Here is a 22,900-nt window from a genome sequence, read left to right on the forward strand (position 1 = left end):
TCGGCCAGCAGCCCTGCCTCCTTGGCCTGGCTGAAATATTCATAACTACCTCACTGTGTGAGGCCTCAACTCCATTAACACTGAGGAAAGTTTAGCATGATGAATTATTCAGTGGCAGCTTTATTTTTGGGCCAAGTCACACATGGATTAGGAAGGAAGTCTCCTTAGGGGTGGAAAGCAGGGAAGTTGACAAGCTGATCCCTAACCTGCCTAGAACAGCACATTTGCTACTCCTGACACAGCATATACACATCAACTTTTAAACTTCAAGCACATCAACTTTTCCTCCTCTCCTTCGAACCCAGGAATGTTGACTCAAATTGTTGAAGAATCCTTTGGTAGCACTTCCTGCCAAACTCCTTCCTTCTCAGACCTCCCTAAGACCTCCCCTCTCTGCCATTCAATCCACAAGTTAAAAGGGAACTCAGAAGTTCAGAACCTCCTTCAATGCCACCAGCTGCAGGTATCTGTGCTATGGGCACACCTGGAAGCCCTAGCTGTGCTGGGTATTGAGAGATTCAGCCCCTCTGAAGGGCTTGAAACCTACAATAGATGAGCACAAGGCAAAGGAAGAGCAAAGCACAAACTAAAGAAGCAAAATTATATTCTCCCCAAGATGTACAACTTTGCTGGGAACTACAGAGACAATACCCAAGTGAAACAGTTTCCTGGCGCAGAGAAATGCTCCAATGAAGAACTTCTTTTTCTCCTGACACACAATCCTTCTTACCTTTCCCCTCTCACCATCGCTTACATCAGAGCCTTCAGAAACTATTTTCCAAACAATATATGACAATATACATAGTCAAAGGATTAAGCCCAGGCAGCAGCACCCACCAACAGTGCTGCAGAAAAGAGCATTTCAGGAAATGGAACTGCTCCAGAGAGTTGGCAGCTGACAGCCACCCAGAGCACTCAAACACCCAGACAAGGTCTTGTACTGACACAGCCCCCTCAAATTGGCATCTCCACAAGCTTCCCAGCCTGACCCCACACCCCTCCACTGACAGACCAAATGAAAATATGTTCTGCTCCCAGCCCATATCCCAAAGCCTTGGTCCACTTTGTCAAAGAGACTAACAGCCTCCCATCTTCTTTTTGCTTGTTCATGCCAAGGTCGGTTCTCTTCCTCCTTACCTGCAGAGCTTTCTCATCCAGCATTCGGTGTTTGCTCTGAATCTTGTGTCTTGGCCCTTTCTGTTTAGCTGGGTCTTCTGCACCAGCAAAAATTGAGCTGTACTCCTGCAGCCGTTCAGGGGCCGGGTACTTGGCACTGGAAAATACCTGTGGAGAAACAAGAGGGACTGAAACATCCCAAGAGCTGGGAAATTCTACAGCACAGAAACACATGGAGTGGTGTGAGCACCCCATCTGTGCTGCCAATGGGAATGGACAGCCCTGGAGACAGCAGGCTCCTAAGGGTTATGTGCATGGACTGCCACTTCCAAAACTGGAAGTGCCAGAACCTCTCTATAAAAGTACAAGGAGATCATTGGCAAAAATGCTTCCACTGGCAGGAAAGGAGTTGGAAATACTGTATAAAATGGAGCAAGAATGGTGAAAGGAGGATTTTTACCAGTTTTACATGGCTCAATGGGATTAAGATGCACTAAGGGGAGGCTCTCTAACAGCAGCTTTCATTCAAATAGCCAAAGTGCTTATGAGTCTGAAGTGCAAGGGTATTGAGTTTACTCAGCACAGGCCTTTCATCTTTCTTGGTAAGCAGCTGGGCCAGAAACCTATAAAGGCCCCTATAAAACCTGGGGCTGTGTGGCTCATGGGTCTAAAATTCATCAGTTGGCCAAGTCAGGAATGGGATTCTCATCACAACCCTGCTCAGCAGCAAGGCATGGTGTGGCAGCTGAGCATCCTTTCTTCACCAGAGCTTACATCAGGAGTACAGAGAGAAGGTGGAAGGAAGAAAGGAGGCAGTGCAGCCTTCACTGAAGTCAATACCTTAATAGCCTTCTTGCTGCCCTTTATCTTCTCAATCTTCGCTTGGGCGAGTGTGACTCTCTCACCAATGGCCTGAAGCTGTGCCCGGCTGGCCTCCACCCGCTGAGAGATCCTAGGAGGCAAGCACATTTCCTAGGATGAAGAATCTAGAACCAGCAATTTTTTTGGCAACAGCCAGCGCCTAGACCCTCAGAGAAGAATGCAAGTCTCGGTGGACTGGGTTGTTTCAAAGGGCAAAAGAGTGCTGGTTGAGACACACTCATCTCCCTCCCATTGAGAGCTTTATGTACTCTGACATGACACGACGTAGGACTAGTCCGTGACTCACAGCACAGTGTTCCTGAGGCTGTTTAAGGCACAGAAAGATGGCAAATTTTTGCCAACACCAGAGGGCCACAAGCCTCTCTGCAGGTACTGCTGACAAGAAAGCCAGAGCCAGTTATCAACTGCCAACATATTTTTAATAAAATGACTTGTCAGAAATGAAAGGCAACACATGTTAATGAGCAGAGTTCAGGACTCACATGGCTTATACTGTCCTCTCCTGTACCAGCAGTTTGTTACACAACTTTGTCCATGCTGCTTAGCAGTTCTGTGATTTGGTTTCCACATCAGTTAAATAAGATTAGGTCCTCATTTGGAGAAAAGCAGCACAATAATGTGCATCATTTTTGCATGACTAGTTGTGCTGGTTTTGGCTGGACTAGAGTTAATTCTCTTCATAGTAGCTGGTATGGGGCTGTGTTTTGGATTTGTGCTGGAAACAGTGTTGATAACTCAGGGATGTTTTGGTTATTGCTGAGCAGGGTTTGCACAGAGCAAAGGCCTTTCCTGCCTCTCACCCCACTCCACCAGTGAGTAGGCTGGGGGTGCACAAGGAGTTGGGAGGGGACACATCCAGGACAGCTGATCCCAAATGACCCAAGGGATATTCCATTCCATATGGATTCATGCTCAGCATATAGGCTAGGGGGAAAGTTGGCTGGGGGCCACTGCTCAGGGCCTGTCTGGGCTTCAGTCAGTTGGTGGTGAGCAATTATTTTTCATTTGCATCACTTGTCTTTCTTGGAGTTTATTTCTCTTTCTTGTTTTTTTTCCTTCTCATTACAGTATTATTATTATCATCCTATTTTATTTCCATTATTAAACTGTTCTTATCCAAGGTTTGTTCCTTTCCCACAAAGCCTACAGCAGACACCTTGCAGCCAGGGGCACAGCCAAACCTGCCTGCATGTCACGCACAGTGGCTGCCATGCTGCAGGAACTGTCACACAGGTTCAGCCAGAGGTTAGGAGGGACGCTGGGAGCAGACAGCAGCTACAGTAAACTACAGTCGCCCTCTCAGAACAGACCTTCCTTCCCCATGCATGACCAGCAGGTTCTCCCTAGCTTCAAGCTCAAGAGTTGAAAAGTGTTCTGAACCTTCACCCCTCCAGTGAAATCAGCGAAGAGTATTTTTATGGCTATACAACCCATTAGGAGAGAGAGCACTCCAGCAGTGTTTTGTAGCCATGAGTTCCATCAGATCATTCTGTGCCTGTAAAAATCAATCTCAAGTATTGTCTTTCAATTTCCCCAAAAGTCTCTCTTTGCTTTTTGAGAGAGCTCTCTCACTTCTTTTTCTGCTCTGTCTGTATAATTCCCTTCAGCAACAAATTTGACATCAGCAGTGATCCATGATTCCCAATTTCAAACTGTACCAAACCCATCTTTTCAAGTATTTTCACCCTGTGTAGCACATTCCCTATTACAGTACAGAAATGGACTCCCTAAAGCCCCCCACAACGTAGGTAGTGAAAAACAGCCAATACAAGCCTGTTTCACCTTGCATCATTCTGAAAGAATCCCACTTCTTTCACTAAACAGCTTTAAGTATTTGTTTGTTTATAGCCATACTCCCCTGTTTCTGGAAGCATGAAAAACCTTCCTTATGCATATGGCAGGATAGCACACAGCCTGTTTCCACTTTATTCTGTTTGGAGTAGGAGACGAGCAAAATTGAACCTCATGAGATTCTCCCTCTCAGAGTTATTCTCCATTTCTCCATCCTTTTATTTTAAACACAGTCTAACAGCTTGTATTTTGTACCAACACTGAGTACAAATCTGTTCATGATTTCCTTCCCACACCCTCCCTCTGCCTCAGAGGAGTAAGTCCACATCACTTATACACTTGATAGGTTCTCAAAGTAGTCTCTGTTGTTCCTTTCAGTGTGCATTTCCTGGCACCTGTCTGCAGCAAGTTTCATGTGTCATAGGGTTGTCCCATTGCCTTGTTTTGTTCAAGTGTGAGATGCCTCTGAAGGACCTAAGTCTTCCCTAACTGCTCTCCCCAGAACATTTTCCCACCTCACAGTTCACCTCTTTTCTAGAAGTTTCATAATTGTATTGATTGACACTATTTCCAGTACTGCTCCTGGGGGCATTTGACTATTTTTACTTCCTTCAAAACTGAAAAAAATCCCAGTCATTTGTTTCTGCTTTGCTGCTCTCCCTCAAATCAATGATGCAATTTTCTCTCTAACCTGTGAGTAGACCTCTCTCCTAGAAGAACTCAACAAAGCTTTCCTGAAGCTCCACATAAAAGCAAGGTATCAATTGCCTTTTAGCCAATACCCTGCTGACTCCCAGATACAATTTTCAGGACCTGACAGGGCGCGTTTCTCTCCCAGAAGGAAGTGTTAAGTAGTTATGCAAGCTCAGACCTAGAAACCAGTAAGTGTTCTCCTCCCTTCCACTCCACGAATGTGAGTGGGTCAAATGAGGCAGTGAAATGCTTCCCTTGCTCCCTTTCCTGCCCCACATTATCCCCAGTGCTTCACCAGGTATCAGCCTCTTCCTCTCCCTTGCCTCACTCAGTGTTTTGCTGGCTGTGAAGAAGCAAAGGAATTTTTGAGGAATCCCAGTTACACCTACCTTTCACTCTTAACCCCTCCTACATTTAACTCTCATTCTCTAAAACACCAGTGTAGGAGAGGAACAGTGCCACAACTCCCTTTACAGCCCCACCAAACACAGCAGGCTATTCCAAAGGGCTTCTCAGTGCCAGAATCCTCATCCCTCCTGCAACACAGACCACGGGAATAACAGAGAGAGAAGTACCTCTCAGTCTATCCATGTTGCACACACCTTTCTTATTTAAAATTTGCTGGAACCTCTCTTAAAAAGGAAGCAGCCCTAAAACCTGGACATGACTGGCAATTACTGCGTCCTAGCTACAACAATAATGGTGCATTCATAAGGAAAGAGGGAAGAAGACATCCAGAGTTTCATCCATCCCTCCTGCCCACCAAATATAAAGGGCAGTATCAGGCAGACAGCCCACTCCCAGCACAGGCTGGGGAAGTTGTCCAGTGGCAGCTCAGGTGTTTCAAACCATGACAGCTCTTCCCCAAGGCACTCTGTACTTTCTCCCGTGATCTGCTACTCCAGGATTTGACAGGCCAAATCCCACTGACCTTAGAAGTTCTGCCAAAAACCTTCACCTGAGGTGGTACAGATGCAGGCCCACAGCACAGAAGGAATACACATCAGTCTACAGAATTAATTTATTTGTTCCTGAACAAGATAACTTTGAAAACAAATATTAAACCTCCTCAATCCAACTAACCCAAATTCCATCACATGTACAGCCTCCTAGAAGTGCATGACTGTTATGCACGTACAGTTCAAGATACAGCTGCATGTGTTAGTTAAAAAAGAAAATATACCATATTGATACTGAAAACATATACAGAGAAAAGCCTCTCATGTTCAATCATCCTCCAGTAATTTCAGTATTTCTACTGCTGTGGAAACTGAACTTATTCTAAGCAGTCAACCAGTGTTTGTAAAGAAAGGAAACAGAAAGGGAGGAAGGGATGTTGCCAAGGATTTCAGGAGCAAAGTGCTTGAAGCAAGGTGGCATTCGGAGCTCGTCACTGAGTGGTGTTTGTTTGAAGGGCAATTGCAATCAGGACAGCAGGGGTAAATGTTAATAAAATACCCATTGCTGCCCCTCAGAACCCTTTGCTCAGACAGCCAAAGCTACTATCATTGCCTGAGTCTACCCCGTGCCTAAGTTATTAGTCACTGCTGTGTTATTTCGCTCTTGGTGCTCTCTTCTGCTTGAGAAATGCCTTTAGTTAGATTCAATGTGACTCTGGAGTTGCCAAGAAGCAGGAGGATAGAGCAACAGCCCCTCCCTTTCATCAGGATGTGCTCCATTTGGGACAAGTGAACAGAGGGCCTTTGGAAAAGGAATAGATCACCTACATTCAAATCCTGGGCACAGAGCCAAACCAACCTTCCCCTCCCAATGCTTTTCTTTGGGGAAGTAATACATGTGGTAGATTAAATCTATCTAGTGGATTATCTCTTAATCCATACAGACTTTTATTTTTGATCTAAGCAGATATTAAAGCCAATCTTTCAGCTGCTTTGATTCAAGCTTTCACTTTCTCTTGTACCTCTGAAATCTTTTTGCCCTCAAGCCCCCTGTGCCTCACGCCCAACTTAGATCTTGTTTCTCCATTCTCCTAAGGGCCCTCATCCTGCTGCCTTAAACTCCTCTGCATTTTAGAGGCAACTCTCTCCAACACCACGGCAAGTTCCAGGAATATTTCCTCCCAGATCACTGCCCCTGTCCTCTGTCCCACCTGCAGCCACAGAACAGATCACTTCCTCTTGTTTCCTTATAACTCCTCTGATAAACCCCACATTCAAGCAGCTACTTAAAGACCTCCTCTGCTGCATCTGTGTCTACTTGTGGGGTAAAAACTACTGTTCTCTTGCTCCCATAGGAAAAAGATTTGAGGCATTAGGAATCTGGCATCCAGGACACTGGATACTGCCTGACAGTCATCAGCATTGGCAATAATGCTACATTTCTATGCGTGTCTCCAAGCGCTCCACAGAGCCAACAACAGAAAAACCAAACACATGATTTTTATCATCTATATTTGCTAGGGATCAGACACCACCAGAAAGAAGTTTAAAATCAGAGCAGGTTTAAAAACAGGCTGACATATTCCCAGAAAGGTGGCTGAGCAAGACAGAATTCATCTGTAAGGAAGCATCACAGCAGCAGAAGACCCTTTGCTGTCTATGCCGAGTGTACATGTCACCCAAAAGTGACAGGGATGACAAAACTTGTGAAGTGGGAGAGAGAAGAGGCAAGCTCCACACCAAGGTGAACGAGAAAGGTGAGGCAGCAGAGGCTGGAGCAAACCTCTCTAGAATACCAAAGAACTTCAATTTCATGTCTGAAGCACAAAAGTGAGCGATCAACCAAGGAGAAAGAACATTACGGAGCAGAATGAGAAATGAAGTTGCACAGGAGGATAAGGCAGACGAAGTATTAAATTACTTTTTCCCTTAAATAAGGAAACATCACAGCAAGTCAGGCTTCTGGTCTCCTCCCAGCCCAAGCTCCAGCTCTGAGAGATAGCAGGGGGATGCTTGGCAGTGCTGTTCTAAACTTCAGAGTACATACAGTAAATTTATTCTATAAAACCTTGGCTTTTTGCCTGAAAGTCAAGCTGCCTTTTTTTTCCCCCAACAAAGTGTGCTTTTATTAAATTCCTGCCAAACTGCAGGAGGCATGAATAAGAAGGGATGAAGTTTATGGCTCTTGTATTTTATTACATTCCCAGACTCTCCAAGCGGCTGGTGCTGGAGCAGGGTAGCAAGGGAAGAAAACAGTTCTGGCTGCCATTCGCTGTTCCACAGCAGTGGTGCCAAAACTGACATGATACCGCTACTGATGAATGAGATACCACTAAAACTCTAGGACAAGTTTCAGTGGCCTTCCCAAAATCAGGGAACCACTAGCGTGCATCATCCCGTGATGAAAGCAGCAAAGGAAGATGGTGCTGAGGGAGATAAATGTCCACCTTTCTTCTCAGGCTTCTGAGGTCCTTCCTCACCTATGACCTCTGTCACTGCTCTCTTCTACATGTATGCTGAGAAGAAGAAAATCTCGAAATTTAGAAGTTTTATCTTGTTCAAGAATCTTCTCTGAGAAAAGCCAGTGGGCTTTTATGGCTCCTCAGGCTGCTGAAGTGATGGGGAAACATCAGTGCATCACCCCCAGTACTCATAACTCAGGGCTTTGATGCACAATCCCTAGACTGAAGTGGGCCTAGAGAGTTTGGTTAGAACATATGGGTGTTCAGGCTGGCTAACAAAAGATAATGTTTTATGAGGCACCAGAGTGCTCTCTACAAACAGCCTTACCCCTTTTCTTCCTACACACTGTGGTGGGCCAGCTCAGAGTTCATGACTGGCAGTGACAAAAATGAAACGCAAGAAACCCACTCCCCACTCCCACGCAGTGCCTCTGCCCCAGCAGCTGGCAACACCTCAGGATCGAGGCGGGGAGAGCAGAGGAAAGGCTGCTAAAACATTTATGGTTTACAGTGGTCCAGGGAAGCATTCAAAGCAAGCTCACAAAACCAATTCACCTCAAAAGTTTGAAAGGCAAAAAGCAAAAAATGTATATTATTATAAAATTATAAAAAAACCAAACACGTTCAGCCACTCAAAGAAAGATCAACTTGTTTGCTTTCTGCTCTTCCCTCTCCATATTTAAGCAGTTTTTAAGGTCTTACTTCATGTCTGAGTAAGTGTAATCAGAAACTGTCATCATACACCATCTCTGACAGAAAGAAATCCCAAGTGAGACAGTGTAATCAGTGTTCCTTCCTCCATTAAGGGCTTGGGTATTATACTAATTAATGTTTATCTCACTTTGATTGCTCCTCCAGCCTGATTTGCAGGTGTTTAAGCATTTGCACAGTGCCCTGCTCCTGTGATGCTGAACTGCTTTGCAGATTGGAGAGTGATCAAGGTTGCCAGGTTATCCTCAGCAGGATCTGGCATATATCACTCTCCACAGGTCATGTTCTCATATAAAAATCATTTCAGTTTGATTTTTAATCTCTCATTTCGCAAGGCACTCCTGCTACTGTGAGTTAAGTTTATGTAAAACTAAAAACTTAGAATTTTGAACCTATCATCGCAGCACGCCCCTCTCTCCTCCCCTGCAGCTTGTTCTCTTCCTCGGAAAAGCAGCTTCCCTTTTTCTTCACAAAAAAAAGGTCACAAACAAGTTCCTCTTTAACCTTCCAATCTTTTTACTTGCTTCCCACCACTGACTGATCTGAAAGCAGATATGCTTTCCTTTTCTTAGAAGAAATATATACTAACTAGAAAGTCTGTGTAGACTAAGCAGAAAGTCAGTGTTTGCAGATAAATTACACAATTAGATCTATTTAAACTACACAGGTTACTTTTGGTAAAACTATTTCTTCATTAATAGTGTTAAGATACATAAAAAAACCAGATTCTACCATCACAGTGACAACTTTTGGGAAAGATTACTTTTAAAAGAAGCAATGGGAACAAATGGTTCTTTCCCAGTACTGCTGGAGTTTCACAGATGACTTTTTGAGTTCTCCCTCTGGCAGTGGATCTAATTCCCAGAGCAGCAGCCACAGGAATGGTCTTGAGATAGTAGGCAGCTGATGCTGTAAGTATAGATTCATAGAATAGTTTGGGTTGGAAGAGACCTTAAAGGGCCATCTAGTCCAACCCTCTGCAGAGAACAGGGACATCTTCAGCTAGATCAAGTTGGTCAGCCTGGCCTTGAATATCTTCAGGGCCTCTACCACCTCTTTGGGCACCTGTTGCAATGTTTTACCAGCCTTATCACAGAACATGTACTACTTTAAATATTTAGTCTGAATCTACCCTCTTTTAATTTAAAGCCAGCACTCCTTCCCTCATCCCAACAGGCCCTGCTAAAAAGTTTGTCCTCATCTTTCTTATAATCCCCCTTTAGGTACTGAAATACTGCAAAAAGTCTCCCTGGAGCCTTCTCTTCAGGCTGAACAACCCCAACTCTCTTGACCTCTCCTCTTGGGAGAGGTGTTGTAGTAACTGATACTATTGTTGTAACTTCTAAAGTTACTAATAAAGTATATTAACTGGTTAGTTATCTATACAGTATTCATTCATCCTTGCAAATATCTCACAAGTATTTACTCACTGAAGCCAAATATTTTGTAGTAATAGCCTTAAGTGTTTTCAGTTTTGGTTTCCTCCTTCTTTTTTTTTTTTTTTTTTTTTTTAATCACTTGTGAAAGGAAGGCTAATCCTGTTTGGACAGAATTTTACAAGACTGTCAAAAGTAAATTTTGTTGCCATGTTGCTTGAAGTAATAGATCTTACTTGGCAGATAGCTTGAGAAGGTGTTTTGGCACCTTGTAACCTTTAATTAATCAACTGTGTACACAAACATTAGGTTTCTCTTTCTCCCATCAATGCTCCATTCTCAGACTAGCCAAAGATCTTCCTCCCTGTTCCCATTGAAAAGAAAATGCATGCCACTAAAAAGAGTCACAGCAAAGATAAGCAGTGGAGAAATGCCCGGGTGACCCTGTGGTGAACTATACCTGGGGGTATGGAGAGCTAATGCCTTTAAAGATCTCAGATTCCACTCAGTCACCGAGTGTGGAATAAATTCCTTCCCAGCCTTCATTTGGGCACCACGTCTGATTCTACACAGACGATGTTTCTGTTACGCAGCTCACTCTTAATCAACGTTGTGCTCCATGTTTCCTATCAGCAGTTACAGGGGATAGATCAGCCTGGATTTAGATGTCTGATCTGTGCCCTCTCTGGGGCAGGGTTGCAAGACAAATGCATAAGCCACCAGCTAAAAACTGTGCTTCTTCTGAGCTTCACCTGAACGTTGCAAGAGCAAGAGATGAGCACTGACAAGCAGCTGCCCCAGCCCTTTCAGCCTGTGCCTCACTGAAGCCAAAGATGCCTCACTACAATGCCATGATCACGTGGGAAGAGAGACATTTGCAGAGCCTTCCTCCCCACTGGCAAGGCAATCCACACTGATTCAACACAGCAGAACAAGAGGACAGTCCAACTTACAGCAGAAGATCAGGAAGCCCCTCTTCTTTCCTACCTTTCCCCCAGATCTTCCAAGTGGTTTTAAATCAGTTTTCTTGACCAAGGTAAGTAGTACCCAGTTGTGATAAGAACCAGTGTAGTGAACATCCCTAAAGGTTTTACTACAGGTCTTGCCCTTATGTAAGGCTGAACATATTGGGAAAGCTGAGCTCCCTCTCATTCATTGGGATGGAGGTTTTTTTACACCAACACAGCAAACGGCACAAATCTGCTCTCAGTCTGTTGATCTTCACTAACAAATCAACCCACTATCATCAAGAATAAGAATGCTGATCAAAACACACCTGCCTCCAGAGCAGAAAATAATCCATGGTAATAGGACTCTCTCATGGTTTTCCAAGAAAAGCACTGCTTTTCTTTCCATTTAATCAAACATCCTTAGAACTTCATAACTTTTCACCCAAAGATCTCAAAGCAATTTCCAAGTGTTAATTAAGTCTCAGTTGCTCGTGAAACCAGGAGTGGAATCATTTGTCCCCTGTAACAAAAGAAATTCACACTGCAGGCCCAGCAGATCAGATTTTCAGTCCATAGTTCACTAAACTGAACAATTTTGCATTAATTCAGAGGAGTTAACACATACATTTCAGTAGTTAATTTTCCATTTTACTGAGCTTAAGACCACCTGTGCAAATACTTCTGCCTTTTTCAGCACCTCCCCATTGTCAAACCCATCCCACTGATGCTCTCTGGAATAAACTACAGCCAGCAAGCCCAGACACAAAACACTGCCTGTTCTCTCACCACTCCCACTTCTTTCTTGGGATCCAAAATATAGCCTGTAACCACATTTAAGACACATGTTTAAAGGTAAAGGCTTTTGCACTGACTTTAAATTTTCTCCACTTCAGAGTAGCTGATGGCAATCACACGAAATTTGACTTGAACACGGTAAGTTGAACCTTTCAGTCCCTTTTTCAATAACAGATACTTAAGAGCTACCATTTACAAGCCAGTGCTCACTCAACAAAATCTGTCTCTAGAAAACTAAAAATCCCTAACTAAAATCTGTCTCTATAAAAACTACTGTCCTGCACAATTGGACTTGCATATTCAGGGGAAGGAAAGCCTAACTAAGAAAAAGGACTTGCTACCATAAAACTGTCTGTTTCACCAGCTGGGAAACCCTAAAAGACAACTACACTTCATCTCTTCTTCTAAGTCTTGCTTCCTTTCTGACTTTCATCACATAATAAAGGGTCTGCCTCTGTGGTCTTCCCTCACTCTGTCCTGACCCACTGAGGTCATCACCAGATACTTGGTAAATGACCAAACCAGCCTTTGAAGCACAACCTGGAGTACCCAGGTAATTTTGTTTTGCACTCGATACTGTGCTTCTGTTCACCATATTTGCTGCAGAAAGTACCCCTGTACTTTCAACAGCTTACATTTCAAGGAAATTTCTTATATTTCCTTCCAGTCTTCCTTCAGTTAGATAATTCTGGTCTTGTGAACATTGACACCCTGCTTCTGCTCAGCAATGAACCTCTTCAGCACCCTGTGAGGACTAGTGTCCATCCCCAAGATTCCCCCCAAATTTTGCTACAATTAAAACAAGCCCAACCACATAAGACACACTTTCTGAGAAACAGTTATCAGCCCTTTGCTGTTCCAAAACTCCTTTGCTAACTTATCTCTTTCCTTCCTCACCTATGCTTTCAATTTGAACTCCTTCTCATAACAGATACTCCTCTTTCAAAACAGGTCTCCTTCTCTTAAAGGAAATATTTCTTTACATAATTTTTGCAAATGAAGATTTTTATTTCACAATATTTGCTCCTCAGAAGCAGAGGTTGTTTGGTGTTACTTATTCATTCCCCTGCAATCAATTGCAGTCACACTCAAATCTCAAAAGGCACCTTCTGTGACATGCCCATCAACAAGCTAATTTGAGCCTAAGTGCTTCTTCAACAAATTAGAGCAACTCTTTATGACAAGTTATCCATCTAACACCTTTCCTGAGTGATTACAGCACTTTCTTCAGGGATTTCTAGCTACTTTTCCTCTGAAAACTTTGGCCCACAGGCAGAGATGTTCCTAACAGCATCAAAAAGCAGATAACTCTCTGCTTGGACCGACAGCTGCTCTGTCATTCCAATGAACAGTCTGTGACACATCAGTGATCAAACATCACCTTTAGAACATTTTTAGATTTCATTTTCCCCACTGTCCTTTTAAAACTCATATTTCCCACACAGTGATTCACAAATAGTCATTAAGAATGGAAACACAATTTTCACAGTAATACCAGAACAAATCTGCATAGTCCACTTCCCAAACCTCCTTTCCTACCCCAAAACTGCCAGGACAGTAAATTCATAAATTTTAATAGCCTAACCCCTTTCCCTCTGAAATACTCAAACAATAAATGTTCTCATGGACCAATGCCTTCAGCAGCAGCTAAACCCCTCATCACAGCTAAAAGTAAGCATGAAGAGTAATGAAGGGCACGATTTTGGCTGTGTGGTTGTTTGTTCCCCACCACCTAAATCATCCATGTGCTGGAAAAAACAAAGAAAATCCTGCCTGATGCTCAGCTGGGAGTTTTACACCTCCCTTCCTAAAAAAAAAAAAAAAATAGTCACACAGAGTCTGAGTTTGCTCTGGAATTAACAAAATCCAGGATGTCACTTTCAAAAGTATTGTTGTTGAAGCAAAACCAACCAACCCAGTCACTCGGACAAATCAACCCAGAGAACTGCTCTGTGGAGACCATGAACTTCCTTGCTTCTTTGTGCTGAGCTACAGGAATGGCTGGCATGTTATATATATATGTCAGAGATAATTAGTAATGCTATTCCTGTTGCACCACCACAGAGCGGAGCTTTACCTCCTCTTCTAAAAGGAATGTCTTGTTATGCCTCTTAAGCCCAGCAAGCATGTTTTCATATTCACCTTTGCTGGTCAATCTAAAACAAGAGTCCTAGAAGTAAATTCAAATGCAAATACCTGGTTTTATAATGTATATTAATCCAGAATAAGGATCATGTTCTTGGATATATTAAGAAAGGAATCCAACTCAGAAGACAGTAAATTACCCATGTGGGGTTTCTATTTAACTCACTCTACCATCCAAATCCCTTATCCCAGGCTCCAAAAATAATTTTTTATCCTCTCCTCTCCTTAATGGCACAGCACGGTGAATTCCTTCAACAAAAGGATTGCCTGGTGAATTTAGAGGGAAGAGAAACAGGAGCCTCTTCATTAGCATCTGCAGATGGATCTACTGTCTCCAAAAGCGCTGCTCTGTCTTAACTGTCAGTTGCAGTTACACCCAAACTCTAATCTATCCCATTTGCAAAAGCCCAGTGACAGCATCACAGCCAGTCAGAAAGGACCATGGAAAGGGAATTTAATCCGCCAGTCAAGTGTGAAGAACAGACCTTTGGCACTGGTGTTCCTCCCGCAATTCTCCCCTCAGTGTGCACACTCCCACTTACATAGGAGGGAGCCTGTAATACACATTTCAAGCCACTCAGTGTTATTTTCCAGACAGTTTTCTCTGCACTAGATCCCTAATGGAAGTCATGCCTGTAAAACAAAATTACTTACTTGCATCTCTTCCTCCAGGGCTGACTGAGTATACAAAATCATCCATAGAAACAGAAAATTACCCCAACACATGTGTGGGGCTCCAGTATCTGAAGCTGGTTGAGAAGGTAGAGCCATCACTTTGTATAATAAAAGAATAACATGGCAGTTGTGTCAAGAAGAGTGGGAGTGGGAGAATCTGAGAATATTGCTGAAACTGTAGGCTAAGGAATAAGGGAGCACTTCTGCTCTGAGGCACACACTGACTTGTTATGATCTGTTTCTCCTTGCCTACTTCCAGACAGAAATAGCTACAGCCACTTGGGTAAGGGACTGAGCGGGAAAGGAGTGCCACTGTGGATGGGGAAGTTCATAAGATCCTTGCCAAAACTCTCTTCATTAACAGAGACTTATCGCTGGGCAAAATCTCAGCCACTGCACCTCCGATCTGGATCCTTCCAATGCAGACCTGGATCCTTCCAATACGCTGACATCCAGAGTCCTTCAAGGAAAGGATGTTTACTGAGCTACACAAAGAGCAGAGTTTCAGAGTTGTCCTGGATAATCTTCTCAGGGCACTACAACAGTAGGAAGACATTAGGGAAGCACACAGAATGCTCCCATGCTAAACGACTGCAGCCACGAGAGGTCTTTGCATTATTCACTCACAGGTGTGGCTGGGAGGTCAGTCCCACCTCTGCTCTCTGGGCAGTCCCCAAGGCCCAGGTCACTGCCTGGACCCTGAACTGACATGGACATCTCACTGAGCTCCTGAGGGATTGACACTGTGGCTGTTACCAAAACACAGCCAGAGACACGCTGTAGCCCTTATTTCCCTAACACACTTTCCCACCAGGCTCCTGCCGAACTGCTGCCTCCCTCCAATACAATGCTACTTTCAAGGCACCCCTGAACATTTCTGAACACCAGGTACCGGTGATTCACATGTTACCATGGCTGAACTGGGTAGAAACTCTGAAACAACGGTCAAGAGATGAGCCTAGAGAAGGTGTCAACGTGCCCATGCAGTTCCGGCTTCGGAAGTAACTGATAATAAACATGCAAAGATGGACACCTGGCCCCGTTGTAAAGACTTGCACAACTTGTAAAGACAACTTTTTTTTGGCACATGGTCAGGAGGAGAGATCACCACCACTTCCATCCCCTGCCAGATTTTTTCACTTCTTTCTCAAAGGGCTCTCAGTGCTCTTGCCATGCAGAGAAGAGCCTGCTTTAAGGTTCAGTGTGGAATTCTCTTCTCACATACCTTTAGACCCCTATGGATACCACACCACCATTATTATTCCTAGACATATTACTCTCATGCTGCAGGATATTATAACTGATAGCTATTTAAGACCTCACTGCATTAATGTAAGACTATTTCTGAAGGCTGTAAGCTTCCACAAAAGCAGACCCCGCTGCACTTGGCTTCAGAGAAGGTTATTTCACTACAGTTACTTAGTGCACACTACCTTTGCAATGCAGAAACAGTTCAGTGAGCAAAAACTTCCAACTTGTCAGTAGCAGAGAGGTCCTCCTGGGCTTCCTCTTCTAAAAGCAGCAGAAGCAGGAGTAATTACACATCTGTACTTTTTGCTCCAGGATAGCTCATAAAAGTTTAAAAACCAATTTAGAGCAGTTGAGGGTACACAAAGTGATCCATCTTTCAACTTAGTCACAGCTCTGTCCTCAAACTGTGCTCTAAAATAATCTCTGGTGAAAGAAGGCAATCTTCATCAAGATTATCGCTTCTCACCTCCTCCACAAATGGGTCTAGCATTTGTTTCTTTTGCCTCTTGCTGCTACAGGCTGTATTTCCATAGATGGTTTTGCAACTGGCTTTATCTGTCTTGGAACACAGCCTTTGAATAATATGCAGTGGTGGCTACTATTGGTGCCGTCTCTTGTGTTAAAATCAGAGCTCTTTAAACATTTTAGGTATGTTTTGCTGAGCTATAGGGAGTCTACAGATGGTAGTAAATTAATTTTAGTCTACAAACACATAAAAATATGACCAAAAAGCAAAGAAAATTAATCCAGAAAGCCACTGTGAACTAGATGTGCTTGTATAATTTTTTTTTTTTTGATTAATGATTGTCTTCAAGACGCAAATTTCTGCTGCATGAACAGAGTCTGCACAGCAAATGTGTTAAGATTTATCACGAACTCTTCCAGGACACCTCTTTTCAGGAAATCCAGTTGCAGACAGCAACATCCCTGTAACAAAGGATCAGCATTGTCATAATCAATCCTCTAGAGGCTAAGGTGGGATTTCCCCTTGCTCATGACCAGACCAAGAAAAAAATGAATATATTCCACTGGGTATTTTTCCAGGTACCAAATCACACTTGCATAGGTAGATAATTCTTACAATTTTCCCATTTCTGAATCTCTCACATGCTTTCTCAGGGAGTCTGTCTAGTCCTGTCTTTAGGGACCAGAAAGAGAATTTGCTCACAAGAATTTTGAAAACTGCTACTCAATATTGAATTTTCTCCAACAAGGCACAGAACAAGAGGTTTCCCTGTCAGGGTTAAAAAAAACCCAACTAAAATAAATCAACAAGCCATATGTACCCAAGTTACCTTAGTTTCTCCTTACTATTTGCCTTTCCTATTGCACATGCCATCTGCTTTGATCAAACTATCTCATATTTCCACAAGATATTCTACTACCACTGTAAGAGTAGAGAGAATCCTCTCAAGAGCTCTGTTAAGTCTGGAATCGTTGTGTGCCTCCTTTTGCTAAGGTCGGAGGACCCTCTCCTCAATTTTTCATTTTCCTTCAAACTGAAAGAGGACAGATTTAGATTCGGTATTAGGAAGAAATTCTCTCCTGTGAGGGTGGTGAGTCACTGGAATGGGTTACATAGAAAAGCTGTGTATGCCACATCCCTGAAAGCATTCAGAGCCAGGCTGGATGGGGCTTTGAGCAACCTGATCTAGTGGAAGGTGTCCCTTCCCATATTTTTAGTGACTGAGGATATGAGTAAGGCTTGTATTTCCTTTGGGCTCCTGAATGGCCATTTTAGCATCCTGGACACAGTATTCTATCATTCTCTTTTCAGATGCAGAATCAAGCCCTTCCTCTCCACAGAATGTCTTCTGCTTTAAAAAACATTTTGCATTAATGCCAGCACTGAATCTTTTACTTATTCATTCAATTTTATCACTATTTGTAGCTTGCTATTAGGTGCAAGAAGTTGAAGTCCGGTTGGAGGAGGGTATTGAAGGTGAATTTCCTTAAATTTTTTTAAATTGCACTTTTAAAAAATGCTGAAGGCCTTGTTAGTGTACAAAAGGCTACAGCTCTCTTATGAAGTTGAAGCCTGCCTTTCAATCACTTAAGGCAGAACAGATTGATCACCTTCCTTTCAGGGTAATGGGATTCGCAGATAAACAGACTCAGACAAAACTGATGTTTGGAAGAGCTGTTGTTAGTGGATGTAGTGCAAGGGCTTAAGTAACCATCACTACATTTCAAAGACTGTCATAAAAAGCATCTTGCTTGCAGAATCAAATTTAGCAGTCTGTTCCTGTCCTTCAAAAGACACATTTAATCTCTGGAAGTCCAAAAGACAGATTTTCAGTACTTTCTGAGATGAGCAAGAATCCTGTCTTGCTAATTCTCCACCATGTTTGTTTAATTTTGAAGGAATAATCTTTTAATGACTTAATGTCGTTTGCTCTCCTCTTTGCTACTATTCTCATTACATTTCAAGCTGTGACAGCTCTATCTGTGCCCCTTCCCACCCGCTGCCCCACTCCATGGGCTGTCAAGGCATCTGAATAGAGCCTGGGGCCTCACATCCCACAAGATTTTAAGCTTAGGGATTTTAGAAGCATCCAGAAAGAGTTGTGACCTGGACTCTTGCAGAACAGTTAGTCTCCCTTTGCCTATTGGTAAGGGCATGGGATGCTTGCCAGTGCCAGCTGCCACCAGCACTCCAGGCGTGCTGATCTGACACTCCTGTCACCTCTTAAATTCTTCCTCCTATAGTCTGGGAACCCCTCTGAAGCTACATCTTTGCAAGCTTTCGAATTTGGCTTCCAGAGGATCATGACAGCCAAAACAAATGGATGGTTTCTTACCAAGTGTATGCTACACTTAAAAGAAAAATAAATCCACATTACTTGGACATGCCTCTACAAGAATAACAACTATCTGCAGGCAAAATGTCTTCCCTGTACTCCATTTCCTCATGTCTACATGACAATCCACTCACTCTTTACCTCACTGTTTCTGCTTAATCTTCCTGGCAGTGAATGACTCCTCCTACAGCCTCTCAAGAGAGGTATCTGAAACTAACCTAGACTTAGCATCCTCTTTCAGGGACAACTTCAAAATACCACGAGGCGACTTGTGGTTTAGCAAAAGTCATAACACTCTCAAATTAACTGGAGAAAAATCAATTCCCTGTGCTACAGCCAGCCTCCTGGTGTAAACTCCCCTGCACATGACCCATCACTGGAGCCCTCTTGACAGCCCTCCTCCTGGTAAAATCCAATCCTTACAGCCAACAGAGGAACAAATACAGTGAAGTGCCCAAGCTCCAACCTGCATCCCAGAGCCCCACTGCACAACAAACAACACAGTACAGCTTGCAGCAAGTTTCCATTCCACAGACCTCCTAAATCAAGTACATTTACAGGGATATCTTCCCTGTAAAGTTCCCCCACTTCCATTATCGATCATCATGACTAATGGCAGTAACAAGGGGAACACCCAAATGCATCTCATGATTAAGATTTTGTCTGTATTTTCAATTTCAGGACTACTCACATCTCAGCTCTGCTCCTGTCCCAGACATCCCTTAAGGCTCTGCTGCCCATCAGCTATTCCTTACCCTCCTTAATCACACATTTACCACATTTCCTCTCCACCCTTAACAGCACTTCCACAGTACTTCTGTTTTCCAGCTACCATTTTCAGCAGTGTGGCTTTCAGGTAAATCTTTGTTTAATATTAAAGCCCTTTTCAAATATTTATTATCAAATTAACCTGAATCCAACTGGGGAGAAAACAGAAGGACACATTGTTTTAGCAAAGTATTATTCCAGACAAATAAAAGACACTGAATAAGGATTTTTAAAAGGAGTAACCCAAAAATTCTTCTGTAAACTGAAAAAAAAAAAGAAACACAAGGATGAGAAATTTTGTATACTGGAAAACTTGTGGTTGGATCACAGGCAAAGTGAACCAGGACCTTGATAACAACATTTCAACCCCAAGTACTTTTCTTTATACTGCTGTAGAACTCCATGAGATAACTGGCAAAGGCAATTTTCCACAAATCTGTAGCACAAAAGTGTACACTTTGAATAATGAACTGACATCTTAGAGATTATTAATATTTCCCAATGATACAAACTCTCCACAGAAACTGAGAAATCCCAAAGGATAAGCCCAGCTAACTAGGGGAGCATCTCAGGAAAGCTAAACCCATCACCTATCTCCAAGTACTTACTACAACAACATTCCTGTAAAAAATTCCACAGCACATAACTCCAACACAAGCTCTCACTCAGAAAATGCTGGTAATGAGAAATCAAACAGATGAAAGGCTACTGTCGAGTGTTTAAATTGGTCATCCTGCCTCCTGTGACTTGTATCTAAAACACTTCTTAAAAGTCCAGGAGTTAAAGTTAAGTAGATATTATGACAGATTGGCTAGTTAGAATATTTATGTTTTAAGCAGTAATGATATGTATTAAAATCTCAGGAGCTACAGGCAATGAATCTGATCCTTACTGCAGCTTCCACAGCAGATTAATTACATGAATTCAGTGAACATATGCAAGGTTAAAACTTCCATTACTCCAAAGCATAACCCTGAAAAGGACATGCAGCCTCTTTATCCCCTCACTGACATCAGCACCAAGAGCATTTCCTAAGAGGGTGGGACTGTTGACAGTACTGGCCTAAGACATCAGCCTGTACTGCCCAGCAGCCAAGAGCCTGCCCAGCTCAACACTCTCCCTTTGCAGGACGTAGTACTTTGATGCTCTGCATGTGGAAGAATCTTTCCACAAATGGATCTTTGAATGAATCAGGTGGGTCCCTGCTCCCGAGGGTTAGAAATATGATGGAGATGAATGATAAGCTGATGTATCCTGCTCTTGCTTAGTGATTCCAGACTGCATCCAGGTTCCTAGACCTACCCTCCAAGGCTGGCCCCAAAGGGTCTGCTCTGGGTCTCAGCCATAGTTTAGTTGTGGTTTTGCATCTGCACAACCCTTGATTGTCTTCAAACTAATGAACTCTGCTAAGTGTCTCATTCTCCATGTACTTCACCACAGTTGAACTTAACAGCAAGTAAGCTTGTTAGAGAGTGACAGGAAAGAAGAGCTTGGTGAGGACTTGTCTCATGGGTATTTCCCAGGTTCTCTGAACTATGGGGAAGAGGAGGAAAGCTCCTCATCTGTTCTCCTAATTCTCCAAATGCAAAGGTGTCTTTCTCGTGTTCCCTTGACATGTTCATTTTAAGAACTCATATTCAGCTGTCATGTCAGCAACAACTCAAAGCAGAAACTTAATTCAGCTAAAATGTAAAAAAAAAGATCCATTTATGTAAAGATCCCTCTTTCCGTAGAGAGTAAGAGACTCTTTCACTCCACCTTCAACAAACAGATTGCCTTGCCACTCTCAAAAGCACTGTACCAATCCAACTGTTCCCTCAAAACAACTCCAGAACATCTGCATCTCTGTAGTACTGAAGTAATGAGTTTGACACACACAGCCAAGTCTGCCACACTGAGCAAGTGTCCTCTCCACCAACACTGCAAGCTGCTGTTATGCAGATCAGAACAGTCAGCTTCCCCAGATAAGGTAGCCCCTTCCTGGAAATGGAAGACAGAGCTTATCTCAGGAAAGGGAAGATAAAAGGTCACTCTTCAATAAGTGGCAAAGTTCTCACCTTGAAAGCTTTGTCCCTTGATTGACATGGAACAACCAAGGTCATGGAACTCTTAATCAGATGCCTACATAATTAGTAAATCGCTATTAATTTTATCAGAGAGCCAAGACCTCAGAGGAAAGGCAAAGCAAACAAAGAACCCAATGAAGCCTCCTCTGTTGTTGGAGAAAATTGGTAATTAAAAGTCATGACTGCACCAAAGGATGAGGGAACAGCATCACAGTCACTGTTAGGATCTCAGGAGTGACTTGCATACAAAACAGCAGGCTCATCTCCCTGAGGAAATTACAGGGTACTGCATTACAAAGCAGTCACGAGGAAAAAAAAGGAAATAAAGGAGACAGAGAAACAGCCACTCCTGTCTTATCAACAGCTTTATTTGCCCCACAGAGAGGGACAGCACTGCCAACCAGCTCCAAGTTTGAGAGGTGCTTTCCACATGTTTCTGGCAGCTCTAGAAAGCCTTCTCTCAGCCCCCTATCATGAAGGATTCCCATACTGTGACATGCACAAAAGAATGACACCTTGTACTCGGCCCAATCCAGCCCACACACAGCCCTTGCCCAGAAGTCTCTGCCCAAAGACTATTCCACCGTAAAGCCTTTATTTCCCTCGGTGACCTGAGCTCAGCCCCAGTGACTGCTCTTTCCCCAGAGGCTGCCCTTCAAAACATCGCTATCAAAAACTGAAGAACTTCACTCTACCCTTAAGAAAACCCCAAAACTCAAAAGAAGACAGAAAGTCATGGTCCTGCTCACACAATGATAAATCAAACTAGGTACTTGTGATCCCCTCTGAAAACAAAGCAAGTTCTTTTGCTAATCAGGCAATGAGAAGACAAAGGCTGATCTGTTCCCATACCAACAATATGACATCATCTTGGAGCACTGAGACATCAAAGATGGCACTGGATGGAAAAAAGCACCAAACTATCCACCACCATTTGCAGGCAAACACAAGAATCTCTCTGATCTGCTATACAGGCAGTCTTATAGATCCAACCCTAAACATGACCATATGCAAGAGGAGCCAAGTCTGGGCCAAACCCCTGAAGAAATGGGTTTAGATGGATTATGAGACAGTGGCAAGAAGAATACTCTCATGTGCTCAGCCCTCCCGACACGTAAAAAGTGCAAAATACCAGAAGCCTAAAGAGAACAGTTTGTAAGTCCCAGAGATCAGAACAAAGAGACATTTTCTACTTCACTGCTTCAAGTACAATGACTCAAAAAGACACATCTTCAAGATACTCTAAATAACAAAGCCTGTCCTTTAAAACACGAGCAAGAAGGAATAAAGGATAACGGCAGCAGAAGCAATAACGCAATTTGTGGGACTCTGCCACTGAATAAAAAATTAATAACCAACAAGCTCTGGCCATTTCATTATGCCTCATTTTGACAGACCCGAATCCAATAAACTTTTATTGAAGTGCATCTGGTCCGTTTTTATCCCTTTTCTGACCTTCCATTGCTTGCCACTGCAATGAACCTTCACTGCTGCAACCTTATCACAGCACTGTTTCATA

General features: G+C 43.1%; 1 protein-coding gene across 3 annotated transcripts in view; it reads right to left on the reverse strand.

The window, feature by feature from the left end:
- WASHC1 (WASH complex subunit 1) overlaps window positions 1-22,900 on the reverse strand; it is a 47,205-nt gene that overhangs the window by 12,290 nt on the left and 12,015 nt on the right. For all 3 annotated transcript variants that reach the window (XM_050323416.1, XM_050323415.1, XM_050323414.1), the window contains 2 exons: window positions 1,957-2,068; window positions 1,138-1,284 (listed from right to left, as the gene is read on the reverse strand). In XM_050323416.1, the coding sequence (XP_050179373.1) occupies window positions 1,138-1,284; window positions 1,957-2,068 (259 nt within the window). The remainder of the gene's footprint in view (window positions 1-1,137; window positions 1,285-1,956; window positions 2,069-22,900) is intronic.

This window comes from Myiozetetes cayanensis, unplaced genomic scaffold (assembly GCF_022539395.1).
Source record: "Myiozetetes cayanensis isolate MyiCay16 unplaced genomic scaffold, myiCay2020 scf3, whole genome shotgun sequence".
NCBI classification, from domain to species: domain Eukaryota; kingdom Metazoa; phylum Chordata; class Aves; order Passeriformes; family Tyrannidae; genus Myiozetetes; species Myiozetetes cayanensis.